Raw genomic sequence first — 14980 nt, 5'->3', positions numbered from 1 at the left:
GAGACCAAAGAGGGCCCTTGTGTAAGAACAATATATGGGCCATCATCCTGCACATTTCCACCTGCTTTGGAGGTAGAGGTGGCCTCCTTAGCTTTTGGGCCCCTGTATTGCCCGTTGACCTCTTGGGCCCCTGTGCGGCCCCCTGACCTCTTAAGCACCTCTGCGACCCCCCCCTTGACCTCTTGCGGCCCTCAGTGTGACCCCCCCTTACCACTTGGGCCCCTGTGTGGTTGCAGAGGTTGCACCAATGATATGTCCGCCCCTGAGTTATTGTTCCATTGTTGATGGATATGTTCTTTATTCTGCACTAAATTACTTATCTTTGAGGACATGTTGCAGGTGGCGCAGATGTTACAGTGAGCCCATTACACATTGCAGATTTCTTCCCGGTGATATTAGTTGGGTGTTTGACGCACCATTTTGCTTTTGTTTCTAGAATGATAACTTCCTTAAAGCGCGTTGCGATGCCTGGGAGAAGGATTCATTAAAAACAACTCATTCTATATCTACCGACGTGCAGTCCCCAGAGCAGATTGAAGAGATATTTGATGAACTTTCCTACATCAAGGTATGTAATATTTTGCTCTCCATCCTTAAAGGGTTATTTCCTCCTAATACATTGATAAAATTGATTACAACAAGCAACTTTGCAATTTACATTTTGTTATTCATCCTTCCTGTTCTCAAGAAGCGTACAGCACGTTGCCAATGTTACTGGCCACCAGGTCAGAGGTGGCTGGCCTCCTAGGCACGGAGCATACGCCTGCAAGCGGTTTGCCATACAATTGCCAGTGCCGCTGTGAAGCTGAGCGGATCTAGGCCTCAGCCTGCCTCTGTCCTCTGCTCCTCTGATGCTGCAGAGACCAGGCTACCTCCAACCCGAACCGTCAATCTTCAGGAGCACACTGCCTCCAACAAGCAGGAAGCCGAGAGGCCGAGGAGCTGTGGACTCCTGAAGATGGGAACGTGGCAAAACCTTTTCACACCTCATTTAACCTCTACTGTGGGAAAACCTCCCAGTGTATGTGCCAGATGTACAGTGGACACTGTGTGGTGTGTATATTATACAATGTGACTCAGTGGCATATAACTGTCATTTGTCCAGCACACACACATGCAGTGTGAACAATGTCTAAGGCTGCTTTCACACATCAGGTTTTAGCAGTGCGACTAAATCCGGCTCTAAAACCTATGCAACCGATGCGGCGAAAAAAAACGCATCCTTTGCATAAGTTTTTACATGCGGCCCGTCCGTTGTTTGCTGGTTGCGGCACGCTACTGAGCATGCGCAGTGCAAAAAAAACGCATGCGGCGGCAGGATGCGGTTTTTGCTGCATCGCGCCGCATCTGGCGTCCATAGGCATGCATTGCAAAAAGCGCCGCATCGGCCGGATGCGGCGCAATGCGTTTTTTTTTTTTTTCCCAGACAAAAAACGTGCCAGGCAATGTTCCATCTGGCCGCCGCATGGGTTAAATATGCCGCATCCGGCAAAAACCGGACCGAACGCAAGGCCATGCGGCACAATACGGCACTAATGAAAGTCTATGCGGAAAAAACGCAACCGGCAGCAAAAAAAATGGTTGCGTTTTTTCTGCAAAGAGCCGGATTGTGCCGCACAGGAAAAACCGGATGTGTGAAAGTAGCCTTAGCCATTTTTAATATAACAGGAAAAAAAATGTCCAGCAGGTGGCAGCAGCATCCTGTTATTTCACATTCAGATCCCTCTTTTTCTCTCTCTGTGTAACTGTCTGTATATTAAATACTGCATATTTATATATGGCGAGTGGATGAGCGGGAAGGAACTTTGTCTTTATCTTAATTAATTACAAACTCAAATATAACCCGTAATTCTGTAAAACAAGTGAGGATTATTTTCTTGTCAGTTCTTAGGTTATCAAACAGACTTCACATCTAATTTACACCTACCATTCATACATACTACTTTGGACTTATAAAATTACTGATCTTTTTCCCTAATTTCATTCTGCCTATAAATGTATGAGTGGAGAGCTACTAAGTGTTTATAATAAGACTTAAAGGGTTATTTCCATCTCCAACATCCTATCCCAGTATGTAATAGGTGTAAAAATATTAGCAAATACCTCCAATTAGAAATGTATATAGTTATCCTGATAGATCCCTTTCTTTTACCTCATGTGCAGGGCATGGCAGCTTAGGTATCCATGGTTACGACCGCGAGCGTGGTCATAACATTGGATACCTAAGCTACTGTAATGCCCTGCACATGAGGTAAGTGACATAGCATTTCAGAAGAACTATACTACATTTCTAATTGGAGGAATTTGCTATTATTATTATTATTATTATTATTATTACATCTACTACATAATGGAATAGGATCTTGCATATGGGAATAACCCTTTAAAGGTAACATGTCAGGTCCAATAATGCTATTAACCTGCAGATATGGGTTTAATTTGCAGGATAATTGCTCTGCTGCTGGGGACAAATGAACTTTATTCCTTTTGACAGCCTCTGGCTTTTAGTCATATGAGAGGCGCTAATGCGATTTCACTCACCCCTCTGTGCATAGTGAACAACGGCTGTAACCACGCCCCAACACTGACTGACAGCCGGCTTATCTTTAGAGTTGGTTGTCAGTCAGTGCTGGGATTTGCTGCAGACGCCACTCACTATGCACAGAGGGGTGACTTAAAATGTGCCGGAGCTACCCGTATGACTATAAAACTAAAAGGCTGATGGGAGAGATAAAGTTTCCTCCCAGCAGCGAGGCTCTCTGTGCAGCGACAGCACGGCATCAGAACGCGATTAACCTGCAGATTAACCCCATATCTGCAGGTTAATAGCGTTATTTTACATGACCGTCTCTCTTTAACTTCTGCAGCACTGGCTCTCCTCCTGAGAGCTGTAAGTTAAACACATTCAGGTCTGCTGTGCTCCATTACATGTCATCACTCTGCAGTGAGGAGAGCAGACTGTCTGTTAATACATGTCTCGCTCTGAGCTGTTAGGCCAGTGTCACCCTTGCGAGTGACTCGCGTGAGAATCGAGTTGCATCATCTGGATAACGGCAGGCTGTGCAGAGTGATGCGACTCTATTCTCACGCAAGCCACTCGCCAGTGTGACACCGGCCTTATGAGGAGTATTTTTTTTCCCCATTTGTGTTGCGGCCTGGTTATGATTGGTCAGCATCATACATGGAGAAGCACACACTGCTAATGGAAACCCTTGATAATGCCCAATTGGACAAAAGAAAAGTTCTGCAGGGTTTATTACATCATGTGTCCAGATTTACATGAAAACTTTGGTGAAAAATTCTCTTTAAGTAATCACCATGTTCTGATTTCATTGTTCTCTATTTAGGTGAAATAATTATTGCTCTATTAACACTTGACTCGTGGAATCTGTTCCCCCATTGGCTTATAGAGGGGTTTGCTTGTTATATATCATTCTGACTGCAGAAATTGTTATGCACAATATGATATTTTTGCTGATAGATAAGACCCTTGACCACCGATGTGCTCCTCGCCCATTATACGAGGGGCTGCTGATAAGTCTTTGACTTTAACCAGAAAGAAACAAGATAGGAAACTTTACATGTATTCCACATACTCTCCACTGATGGCAACACACTTCTTACATCGGTATTCCAAGTTCTGTAAGCCTAGCAAACAGAAGGATTTCGGTTGTGGCTCACACCAGGCATCTGTAGCAGCCATGGCATCAGAAATGGTGTAAAATTTGGTACTCTTGAGGTGTTTCTTCAGGTTTGGAAACAGATGATAGTCGGAGGGAGCTAGATCTGGTGAATAAGGTGGGTGGTCAACCAGCTAGAAGCCCAGCTCTGCTAGTTTTGCCGTGGTCACTTTTGCAGTGTGAGCGGAGGCGTTGTCTTGCAGGGACAAGATAACTTTGGACAGCTTGCCGTGCCTTTTGGCCTCCAGAGCTGCCTTCAATTGGTCCAAAAGTTCAATGTAATACCTTGTATTGATGGTGGAACCCTTTTGAAGGTAGTCCACTAGCAGCATGCCCTCCTTATCCCAGAACACAGACACCATCACCTTAGTGGCTGATTTTTGCACCCTGAATTTCTTTGGACGAGGAGAACCACTCCAGTATGAGGTTGTGCACAGCATCGATGATCTCCGGAACAAGAACCACTTTCGATCGTCCAAGATGTTCCTCATCATTGGTTTTAAATTTAGCAACCCAGTTCTTAACTGTGGAATATGAAGGGCATTGATCCCCCCCAATGTCTGCAACATATCACCATGCATAGCTTTCACAGACTTTCCTTGCAGAAACAAGAATTTGATCACTCCTCTGCTCTCAGTTGCTGTGAATATCGCATTAGACTCCGCGATTTTGTTTTCCCGCGTGCGTAGAACACTGTTGCCATAAGCAACAAACACAAAATTTTGAAAACCTATATTAGACACAAGGCTTTCATGTGATGTAACATTCGTTACCATAGAAACAAAAAAATCACAGCCTTATCAGCAGCCTCTCGTACTTGACAACGTTCCATAATCCACAACATTCCTGGTGGCTGCATAGAATAAGTAATTCAATGTATAATACTTCTTAGGAAATGAGCCTTTAGCCCTTTCGAGATTATTGAATGGGTCAATAAATGTCTCAACTACACATCATATTAGGCTGCTTGGCATTATCAGATACATGAGGTACCAGCTGAATAGCTGGTACCTTAGGAGCAGGAAGCGATGAAACTGCAGGGCCTGGCCAAGTCAACTATTAGTTTGGGTTCTGCCAGCAGGACCTTCTGCGGCCACCTTGTATAAAGTACCATGGCAGCCTGCAGACATTGCCTGCATTCTCCCCCCCCTCGCCAGATGCCCACATCTCCCATTACTGATTGACATCATCATGCAGGCAATTGTCTTCCGTCCCATGACTCATGATTGTGGTGAGGTAGCTGACCCCAATAAATATTTACCAGTGTATAGAGAGAAGGATAGATAATATAATTCAGCCATGGGCCCTTCATATCTTGCATTGATAGTGTCTTCTGTTTTCTTTTTCTGCAGGGCGCCTCCATTTTACAGATGCTAAACGCGTATCTCTCTGAGGAAATCTTTCATGACTGTATTGTTAAGTATCTGCAAGATCATAAATATGGAACCACAAAGAGTGATGGTCTGTGGGAGAGCATGAACCTGGTACGTGTCCTTCAGCCTTCATGTGATCATCCTAGAGATACATATACATAAGATTTATGCTGGCCTAACCTGATAACGATATCACGTGTATGCGGCCTACTGACTCTCGCCAGACACATGATGTTGAGGAAATTAAGAATTCGGCATCTTGAATTACAACGCTCAATCCTTTCATTCCAAGGGAAGAGAAGGAGAGCTGTATGGGTGTCTGTCAACTGCTCAAAGGGGTATTCTCATCTTCAAGATCCTATACAATCTTTAGTAGGTGTAATAATATTATTTGGAAATAGCTCCAATTAGAAGTGTAGTATAGTTCTCTTGATTACCTCATGTATTGATGGTTATGACCACTGGAAACTAACTAACTAGCTGTCAGTATATGAGTGGTCATAACCATGGATACCTAAGCTACTGCACTGCCCTGCACATGAGGTAAGTGACATAGCTAATCAGGAGAACTATACTACATTTTTAACTGGAGGGATATGCTAATATTATTATTATACCTTATATATATTGGGCTAGGATCTTGGAAATGGGACGCTGGGGTGTGATGAGCAGTGAAATGCTCCCTACAGCCCAGTCACTCTGGGAGACTGGGGCCCACCTTGGTGGTGATAGGTCAACTGGAAATTCATGTGACATCACCAGATCCCAGAGGTCACTGAGCCCGGGGGTCACGCGATTGGGGAAGAGCGAACCACGATAGCGCCGCTCAGAGGCTAAATTGGCAACACAAGGCATTTAGAAAAAGCCTCCCCTATCGGTTTTACAGAGATGTAGTCAAAACTGCAGAATAGTGAACCACCTATTTAAAGGGGATGATTTCTCCAGTGGAGTATTAGGGTAATTTGGTATTGTTGTTTTTGATTACTCCAGTGGAGGCAGCATTTTCGGCCCATGATTGTTTGTTTTTTTTGATCTTTGGAAACCTTCTTGCCTTCATCTCCAGGAGGAGCAGTTAGCTGAATAGTTTTGCAGAAACGTCTTAGTAACTTAAAATAAAGGTTGTATTCACATTACACAGTTATTGAGTTCTAATTGTGTTTCCATTAAGCAGGACATAGTAATAAGTTCAAGTGATTAAAGGACATATTATACTAAGCCCATGGGGTTTTTTTATATTTCCAAATCCAGAGATTTGGACTCTACAGCACTAATTAAATGTCTACCATTTTGCAAAATATATTAAGCATCTACTTTTCATTAGCGCATAGGAATAATCATGTTTCACTTGGGCTATCACCATGTCATTGTTCTATGTGACTGAGGGAGAACCCAACCATCTCGGTGTATATTTAATTAATGCATACATCTATTTTATTTCTCTCTGGTTATTCATGTCCAGTCCAAGAGTCAGGAAATAAGTTGATTAAAAAAAGGGTTCACTGAGAGTTTACCAAATTATTTCGAACAATAAATTTATGATTCTACAAGCCTTCATTTTGAGAAATACTAATAAAGGTTGTAAGGAATGACCTAAGTTGTATGGCTCTTTTTGTCAAATACAATAAAGTAGGGCCAATCTAATTAGGACTGATGTTGCGTAGACCGATAATTTAACGGAGCTATCAGATTTGCTAAATATGTTGTCAGTTATGACAGTAGACCAACATTTCACTCTTTAGGTCACAAAATCTAATCCAGATGTGAAGAACATCATGAAGACCTGGACTCAGCAGGCTGGATATCCTCTAGTGACTGTTGAAAAGAAAGGGAAGGAGGTGTTCGTGAGTCAGGAGCGATTCCTACGAACTGTAAATTCCAGCGATGCAACTGGGAATTCCAAGTGGGTGTTTTTGTGTTTTCTTTTCTGAAATGTAATTTTTGCCCCATCGAAAACACTTTACAATTTGAATATATATGAGATTGACGTGGGGCTTATTTTTCTGGTGTGTTCACAGCTGTCTTACTTGCCATATAATAATAATTAGGAGACACACTCACATTTATCAAAAAGGATAATTTGGTATAATTTGCACCAAATCTTTAGTATTCTCACTTCAACTTTACCACTCCATATTTATCAAATGTGCTACTTTTGGTAATTGTATTAAACATACTTTAATGGGAATCTCTCAGCAGGTTTTTACTACCTCATCTGACAGCAAAATAATGTAGGCAAAGAGATTCCGAATCCAATGATGTATCACTTAGATTTCTGTCCGCAGCCATTCTGACAGAATCTGCAATTTTAGCTTTGGCCATGTAGCTGAGCCCAAGCTGCCCTTCCTATACCAGGCTCTCAATAGAGTTTGTACATTGACTGTAAGGTGTCAATCACAGCAGATGGGATGCTGGACTTCTCTGCACCTTCCAGCTAGACCTAGCAATGTTAATCACAGAGTAATAAAGCCATTAGATCAAGTGAACAATAACACTCACACAGATAAGAGAAGCACAGTTGCTTTTGGTTTTTTAACCCTTACAGTGTGCTGACCTCAGCTTAGGCTGGTTTCACATCAGCGGTATGTTGCCGCACTGCCGGATCCGGCACAAATGCGGTACAGTTCTATAGAGTTCACAGGCATCGCAGCAAGATCCGGTCACATGCTGTCACATGCTTCGGTCACATGACCGATTGTGACCGCAGCTTGCCACGATGCCTGTGAACTGTATAGAACTGTAATGCATTTGTGCCGGATCCGGCAGTGCAGCAAAATACTGCTGATGTGAAAGCAGCCGTACATAGCAAAAACCTGCGGACTGTCTCCCTTTAAAAAGTTGCACTGGCATAATTTACACCAATGTTAGAAAAGCGCAGGGGAACAATGTCTCAGATGTCACACAATAATGTTGCCTTATGCGGAAATTGCAATATTTATTTTTTTGCATGTTAAAAATTATGGAAACATTATAAATAGTGATGGGTGACCCTGGACTGTAAAATTCAGGATCCATGCCGGATACCTAGTATCCATGCATCGACCCCAGATACGGAGTTCTCCGGGAATTCAATATCACTGCCTGGATTCCGCCACTTTGATGATTTAAAAAAAGAGGAAAAAAAAAAGGAAGGAGGAAGAAAGAAAATAGGGATAAGCAGGAGCTTTATACTTACTGAGTCTCCTGCATGGCTTTAACACTACTTTTGGGGCCGCTCATAACCGTCATACATATGCACTGCTTCCCCCGCCCACCAGCAGTCCCAACATTTCAGTCAGACCATGCCCCCACCCTGTGTGACAGCATGTCTGACTGCTTGGAATTACACATGCTGTCTGCGTATCTATAGTGGTTAAAAATGAATAAATATAAATCCCGACACTTTATCCGGCTCATCCCGATCGCCCTGGTGCGGTGGCAATCGAGATAATATAAGGGGTTAATGACATCTCACAGCTACCGCTAAGCCCTAGATTAGTAACGGGAGGCGTCTGAGACCCCCCCATTACTAATCTGCAAATTAAAAAGAAATAAATACAAACACCGAAAAAAACTTTTATTTGAAATAAAATACAAAAAACACCCTCTTTCTACCCTGTATTAACTGCAAAACCAGCCCCAAACACCCTGTTCTGGCATATTCCACACAAGATTCTACGACTATTCTGGCTCTGCTATATACATACTGAAGTCAGTGTGTGGGCACAGAGCATTTCTGCATGCTGTGGCTTCAGGCAGAGCCTGACTAAGCAACAGCTGTGAACAGTGACGTCATTCAGTTTATCTGAGGTCACAGCTGTAGGTTCCCACAGTACCCCACCTTTGACTGCAGGTGCAATGACCTGAGGTGATCTCATTGAACTCAGTGACCTCACCTCAGGTGAACGGAGTTCAGACATGCATCCCCTGGCAGAAAACTGCACCAAAACAGCGTCAATACTATATTTTTTTTTTTTTTTTTTTTCTGCCAAGAGATGTAGATTTGGTGATGAAATTTATACACCATGTTCCTGCACCAAATGTGCATCTTCTGGCAAAAAAATAATCAAATTACAATGCAGTTTTGATGCTGTAGTGATACACTTTTTTTTACCAGGAGATGCAGATTTGGTGCAGGAATATGTTAGATTTTTTTTGCTGAAATTTATACATCTCTTGGCAAAAATAAATGCACAAACAGTTTTGACGCTGTTTTGGCGCATATTTCTGCCAGGAGATAAAAATCTGGTGCAGACATTTCAGCAGATTTTTGATCAAAGAACGCAAAAGCCATCTAACCACACCAAGATGTACCTTATAATATGTATGGTCCCTCAGTACTATTGTCCTTCCTCTCCATGTGCCCAACAATATTTTTTCTTTACACAGTGTTCCAAATTATTATGCACATTGGATTTCAGTGTCATAGCGATTAATTTTCTTTTTTTCAATGAAAATCATTGATGGTATTGTGTCTCAGGGTTCTTTGGATCACTGAAATCAATTTCAGATACCTGTGATAATTTGTTTGCCAGGTGAGCCCAATAAAAGGAAAACTGGATGTTCCACAATATTAACCCCTTCACGACCGTGGGCAGTAAAATTATGTCCTATTTTAACGTTACTTAACGACCAGGGACGTAACTTTACTGCCTAAAGTTTATTTGATTACCGTGGCCATAGCAACGGCTTTCAAATGATGTCCCCTGCTGTTTCTTAAGCTGGGTTTACACACTGCAACATCGCAAAGGACATCGCTGTAACGTCACCGGTTTGGTGACGCAATAGCGACCTCCCTAAGTCTCTGCTAAGTCTCTGGTGAGCGTTCAAACAGGCAAACCTGGCCAACAACTCAACAGCGATCCGGACCTGCAGAGCGACCTAGCTGGTTGTTGGGGACGTTGATAAGCAGCCTTTTGAAAGGGAAGTTGCTAACAAAGTCTCTGCAAAGTCTTCACACACTGAAACTTCATGCTGCACAGCGGGAAACAAAGGACCTAGGAATGGTCCTGAACGATTTGTAACGATTACAACTTCACAGCAGGGGCCGGGTCGCTGATAGGTTTCACACACTGCAACATCGCAAACAACATCGCTATTGCGTCACAAAACCGGTGACGTTACAGCGATGTCGTTTGAGATGTTGCAGTGTGTAAACCCAGCTTTACAGCAGGGGACCTTTGCTTGACCCCAGGGGGGGTGGCATCGCCATAGACTATCGATGTGATTGGCTGTTCAAATCTGAACCGCCACCCACATCGTTCGCACCAATTTCGGCAAAAATAATGCCAGAATTAGTGCGATACTATGAGATCCTGCTAAGAGGTGCTGTAGCAGCTGCAGCAGATCATAGGTGGACCTCAAAATGTCGCCCCCAGCCCCTGCAGCACTGATTGGAGCGATCGTGCTATGACGCGCAGTCGCTCCAATCAGTGTGCAGTGGGGCGGTCTGATCTGCAGGTGGCCGCCCTCCCCAGGCCTATGCTGGTCTGGGGAGCCTCCACCAACATGTCTGCAGCGTGCACTGGCTGGTACTTGTGGTACCACGCCACCGCTGCTGCCGCTGATGTCACCGCTTCTGCTCCTGCTCCTGCTCCACGTGAGTATTCCGCTCCCCTTGCAGCCCGTGCGCGCTCCCGCGATGGCCCCTGCACGCTCATGTGGTGGCCCCTGCGCGCTCTCGTGGTGGCCCCTGCCCATGCCCCCCGCGATCTGCCCCCCGACATCCCAATCTGCTCCCCCTGCGATCTGCCTGCCTCCTCTGTCATCTCTATTCTGCTTCCTTCCTTCTTTGCTTCTCCGGTATCCCCCTCTGGTCTCTCGCCCCCCCCCCCCCTCTGCTCTCCCCCTCCCCTCGACGTCCTCTTACCTGCCTTCACCGGATCGTCCGAGGTCTTCACTGGCCCGATCACATCTGCCTCCATCGCTGGGTCCTTCTTCCTGGGTCTTCTGCTGATCTGTCCAACGTCCTGCCTTCGGCTCCTGTACAGCTGTCTATCTCTCTTGCCTTCTGTTCCTCCTGCAGTTCTTCTGGTAAGTGATCCTCCTGCTAATCCTCTGGGTACTGTGAGTATAACTTTTTTTTTATTTTTTTCCAGTATCCTGTCCATTTTTACACCTCATCTGTTCGTGCGTCCCGCTGAGCACTGATCAGGGATGCAGATAACGGATCTGCATCCGTGGTCAATTTTTGGCGTGACTTTTTTCCGTATCCGCGACGCTTTTTGTATCGAATCTGTCCGTGCGTCCCACCGAGCGCTGATCAGGGATGCACATAACTGATCGGCATCCCTGCTCAATTTTTGGCGTGACTTTTTTTTTTTTTTTCGTATCCCCGACGCTTTTTATATCTCATCCGAACGTGCGTCCTGCAGCGGCCGATCAGTGCACCGCGTCTGTGCGTTTGAAAAGTCAAATGGCGTTCCTTCTCTTCTGAGTCTCGCCATGCGCCCAAACAATTTATTTCCACCACATAAGAGGTATCTGCGTACTCAGGAAAAATTGCACAATACGTTTCATGGTGCATTTTTTCCTGATACCCTTGTGAAAAAAAAGCTACCTAGTTGAAGCAACAGTTTTGTGGTAAAAAATTTTTTTTTTCTTTTCACGGCTCAACGTTATAAACTTCTGTGAAGCCCGCAGGGGTTCAAAGTGCTCACCAAACATCTAGAAAAATTATTTGAGGGCTCTAGTTTCCAAAATGGGGTCACTTGTGGGGGAGCTCCATTGTTTAGGCACCTCAGGGGGTCTTCAAACCCGGCATGGCGTCCGCTAATGAGTGCAGCTAATTTTGCGTTCAAAAATTCAAATGGCGCTCCTTGCCTTCCGACCTCTGCCGTGCGCCCAAACAATTGATTTTTAGCTCATATCAGCGTACTCAGGAGAAAATGCACAATAAATTGTAGGGTGCACTTTCTCTTTTCTCCCTTGTGAAAATGAAAATTTTATGGCTAAAGTAACATATTTGTGTAAAAAAAAAAAAAAAAAAGTAAATTTTTATTTTTTCCTTCCACATTGCTTTGGTTGCTGTGAACCACCTAAAGGGTTAATACACTTCTTGAATGTGGTTTTGAGCAGTGTGAGGGGTGCAGTTTTTAGAATGGAGTCACTTTTGGGTATTTTCTGTCACCTCGGCCTCTCAAAGTCACCTCAAATGTGATGTCCCTCAAAAAAATTCTTTTGTAAATTTTGTTGGAAAAATGAGAAATTGCTGATTAACTTTGACCCCTTCTAACGAAAAAAAATTGTTTCGAAAATTGCGCTGATGTAAAGTAGACAAGTAAGAAATGTTATTTAGTAACTATTTTGTGTGACATGTCTCAGATTTATGGGCATAAATTTTCAAAATTTGAAAATTGCGAAATTTTCGCAACATTTCCTAAATTTTCACAAACGCAAAAAATATCGGCCTAAATTTACGACTGACATGAAGTACAATATGTCACAAAGAAACTTTCTCAGAAAATGGCCCGGTCATTAGGGTGTTTTAGTGGCCGGGGGTGAAGGGGTTAAACAGGCCACAGTTTTCAAGTGACATGGGAAAGAAAAAAGATCTCTCTGCTGTCGAAAAGCATCAAATCGTGCAATGCCTTGGACAAGGGATGAAAACATTAGATATTTCACGAAAACATAAGCGTGATCATCGTACTGTGAAGAGATTTGTGGCTGATTCTGAGCACATATGTGTTCATGCTGATAAAGGCAGAATGATGAAGGTGTCTGCCAGGCAAGTCCATCAGATTGAGAGCAGCTGCTAAAAAGCCATTACAAACCAGCAAACACATATTTGAAGCTGCTGGCGCCTCTGGAGTTCCTCGAACCTCAAAGTGTAGGATCCTTCAAAGGCTTAATGTGGTGCATAAACCTACTATTTGGCCACCCCTAACCAGTGCTCACATGCAGAAACGGTTGCAGTGGGCCCAGACATACATGAAGACTAATTTTCAAACAGTCTTGTTTACTGATGAGTGTCGAGCAAACCTGGACGGTCCAGATGGATGGAGTAGTGGATAGTTGGTGGATGGCCACCATGTCCCAACAAGGCTGCGACGTCAGCAAGGAGGTGGAGGAGTCATATTTTGGACCAGAATCATGGGGAGACATCTGGTAGGCCCCTTTAGGGTTCCTGAAGATGTGAAAATGACCTGTGCAAAGTATATAGAGTTTCTGACTGAGAACTTTATTCTATGGTATAAAAAGCAGAAACATGCCTTCAGGAGCAAAACCATCTTCATGCATGACAATGCACCATCTCATGTTGCAAAGAATACCTCTGTGTCATTGGCTGCTATGTGCATAAAAAGAGATAAACTCACGGTGTGGCCACCATCTTCCCCTGACCTCAACCCTATAGAGAACCTTTGGAGTATCATCAAGCAAAAAATCTATGAGGATGGGAGGCAGTTCACATCAAAACAGTAGCTCTGGCAGGCTATTCTGAAATCATGCAAAGAAATTCAAGCAGAAACTCTCCAAAAACTCACACGTTCAATGGATGCAAGAATTGGAAAGGGGATATCAAAGAAGGGAACCTATGTTACCATGTAACTTGGCCTGTTATGATGTTTTGAATTTAAATAGCTCAAAATGCATGTTCCAAATTATTATGCACAGCAGAGTTTTCAACCTTTTTTATTTTTATTTTGAAAAACAAAATGGTCAATTGTGAAATTATAAGCATTATCAGCTTATTACAAGCTTCTGAACTCTCTCATCTATTGAATTTGTCAGTTTTTGGATGGTTTGTGCTTCAATTGTTTTGCATGTGGACAGAATACCCTCCCAGAGCTGTTGCTTAGATGTGAATTTCCTCCCGCCATCATAGACACTCCTTTTGATGATGCTCCAGATGTTCTCAATGGGGTTGAGGTCAGGGGAACATGGTGGCCACACCATAAGTTTTTCCTCTTTTATGCCCATAGCAACCAGAGATGCAGATGTGTTATTTGCAGCATGAGACGGTGCATTATGTGTGCAGTGGATAGAGGTAGTCGACAGGATGGCTTACGCACAGCTGCAAACCTCTGAAGGACCCTGCATCTTGTTGTTCGGGGGACGTTGGAGGCACCAGCAACTTCAAAAACTTGTCTGCTGCTATGACAAGGCATTTTAGCCGCTGCTCTTTTAACCTGACGCAATTTATCCTTATCAGCACACACACGTGTGTGCTGTGAATCAGCTACATACTTCTTGATTGTGCGATAATCACGATGAAGTGTCTTGGCAATGTTGATTGTAGTCATGCCTTGACCTAAATACTCCACAATTTATTGCTTCTCAGCAGCCGACACATCCTTTCTCTTTCCGATTTTGGCAAAAAAATGTAGGCTGCTTAATAATGTGGAACAGCCTTCTTAAGTAGTCTTGCCTTTATTTGGACACACCTGCCAATCTAATGTGCACAGGTGTCTGCAATTGCTTTCAGCGATATAAAGAGCCCTGACACACATCACCATCAATGAGTTTAAATGACAAACAAAAAATTTCTAACCTTATCACTCCTAAACTCTTTTTGCATAATAATTTGGAACACAATGTATTATGTTTTGACAGTGCCCTTGTATGAATTTTCTGAATACATTATTTGCATAATTACTTTCAAGGTGCATTTTTTTTCATGTTTTTCCAATATGAAGGGCCTTTTAAAACTTTTTTTTCATTCATTATTATATCCTAATAAAACACTGAGTTATTAAGGAATGTGAGAACATATTGTAATTTGTAATATACAGGAAGAATTTTTCTACCCACATGACAAAATGCTCAACTAATCATATGCTAAATAGATGCACGTCAAATTTATGTATCAAATAGCCAAGATGATTGTCTATAAAATGATGTTAGTCTTACGCTCAAAAATGTAGTGGATGGTGAGATATGGAGCCTGAAAGTCAAAACATTGTTACCCTTTTGCTCGTCAGTGTACATAATATTCATTAAAGTATTAGTGTG

General features: G+C 43.2%; 1 protein-coding gene across 1 annotated transcript in view; it reads left to right on the top strand.

The window, feature by feature from the left end:
• LNPEP (leucyl and cystinyl aminopeptidase) overlaps positions 1-14980 on the top strand; it is a 125746-nt gene that overhangs the window by 88409 nt on the left and 22357 nt on the right. Inside the window, exons 8-10 of the mRNA XM_075325068.1 lie at positions 437-568; positions 5033-5164; positions 6793-6953. Of these exons, the coding sequence (XP_075181183.1) occupies positions 437-568; positions 5033-5164; positions 6793-6953 (425 nt within the window). The remainder of the gene's footprint in view (positions 1-436; positions 569-5032; positions 5165-6792; positions 6954-14980) is intronic.

Source organism: Anomaloglossus baeobatrachus, chromosome 1 (genome assembly GCF_048569485.1).
Source record: "Anomaloglossus baeobatrachus isolate aAnoBae1 chromosome 1, aAnoBae1.hap1, whole genome shotgun sequence".
In the NCBI taxonomy this organism is placed as follows: Eukaryota; Metazoa; Chordata; class Amphibia; order Anura; family Aromobatidae; genus Anomaloglossus; species Anomaloglossus baeobatrachus.
The sequence above is the reverse complement of the archived record's forward strand: the minus strand, read 5'-3'. Positions and strand labels throughout refer to the sequence as shown.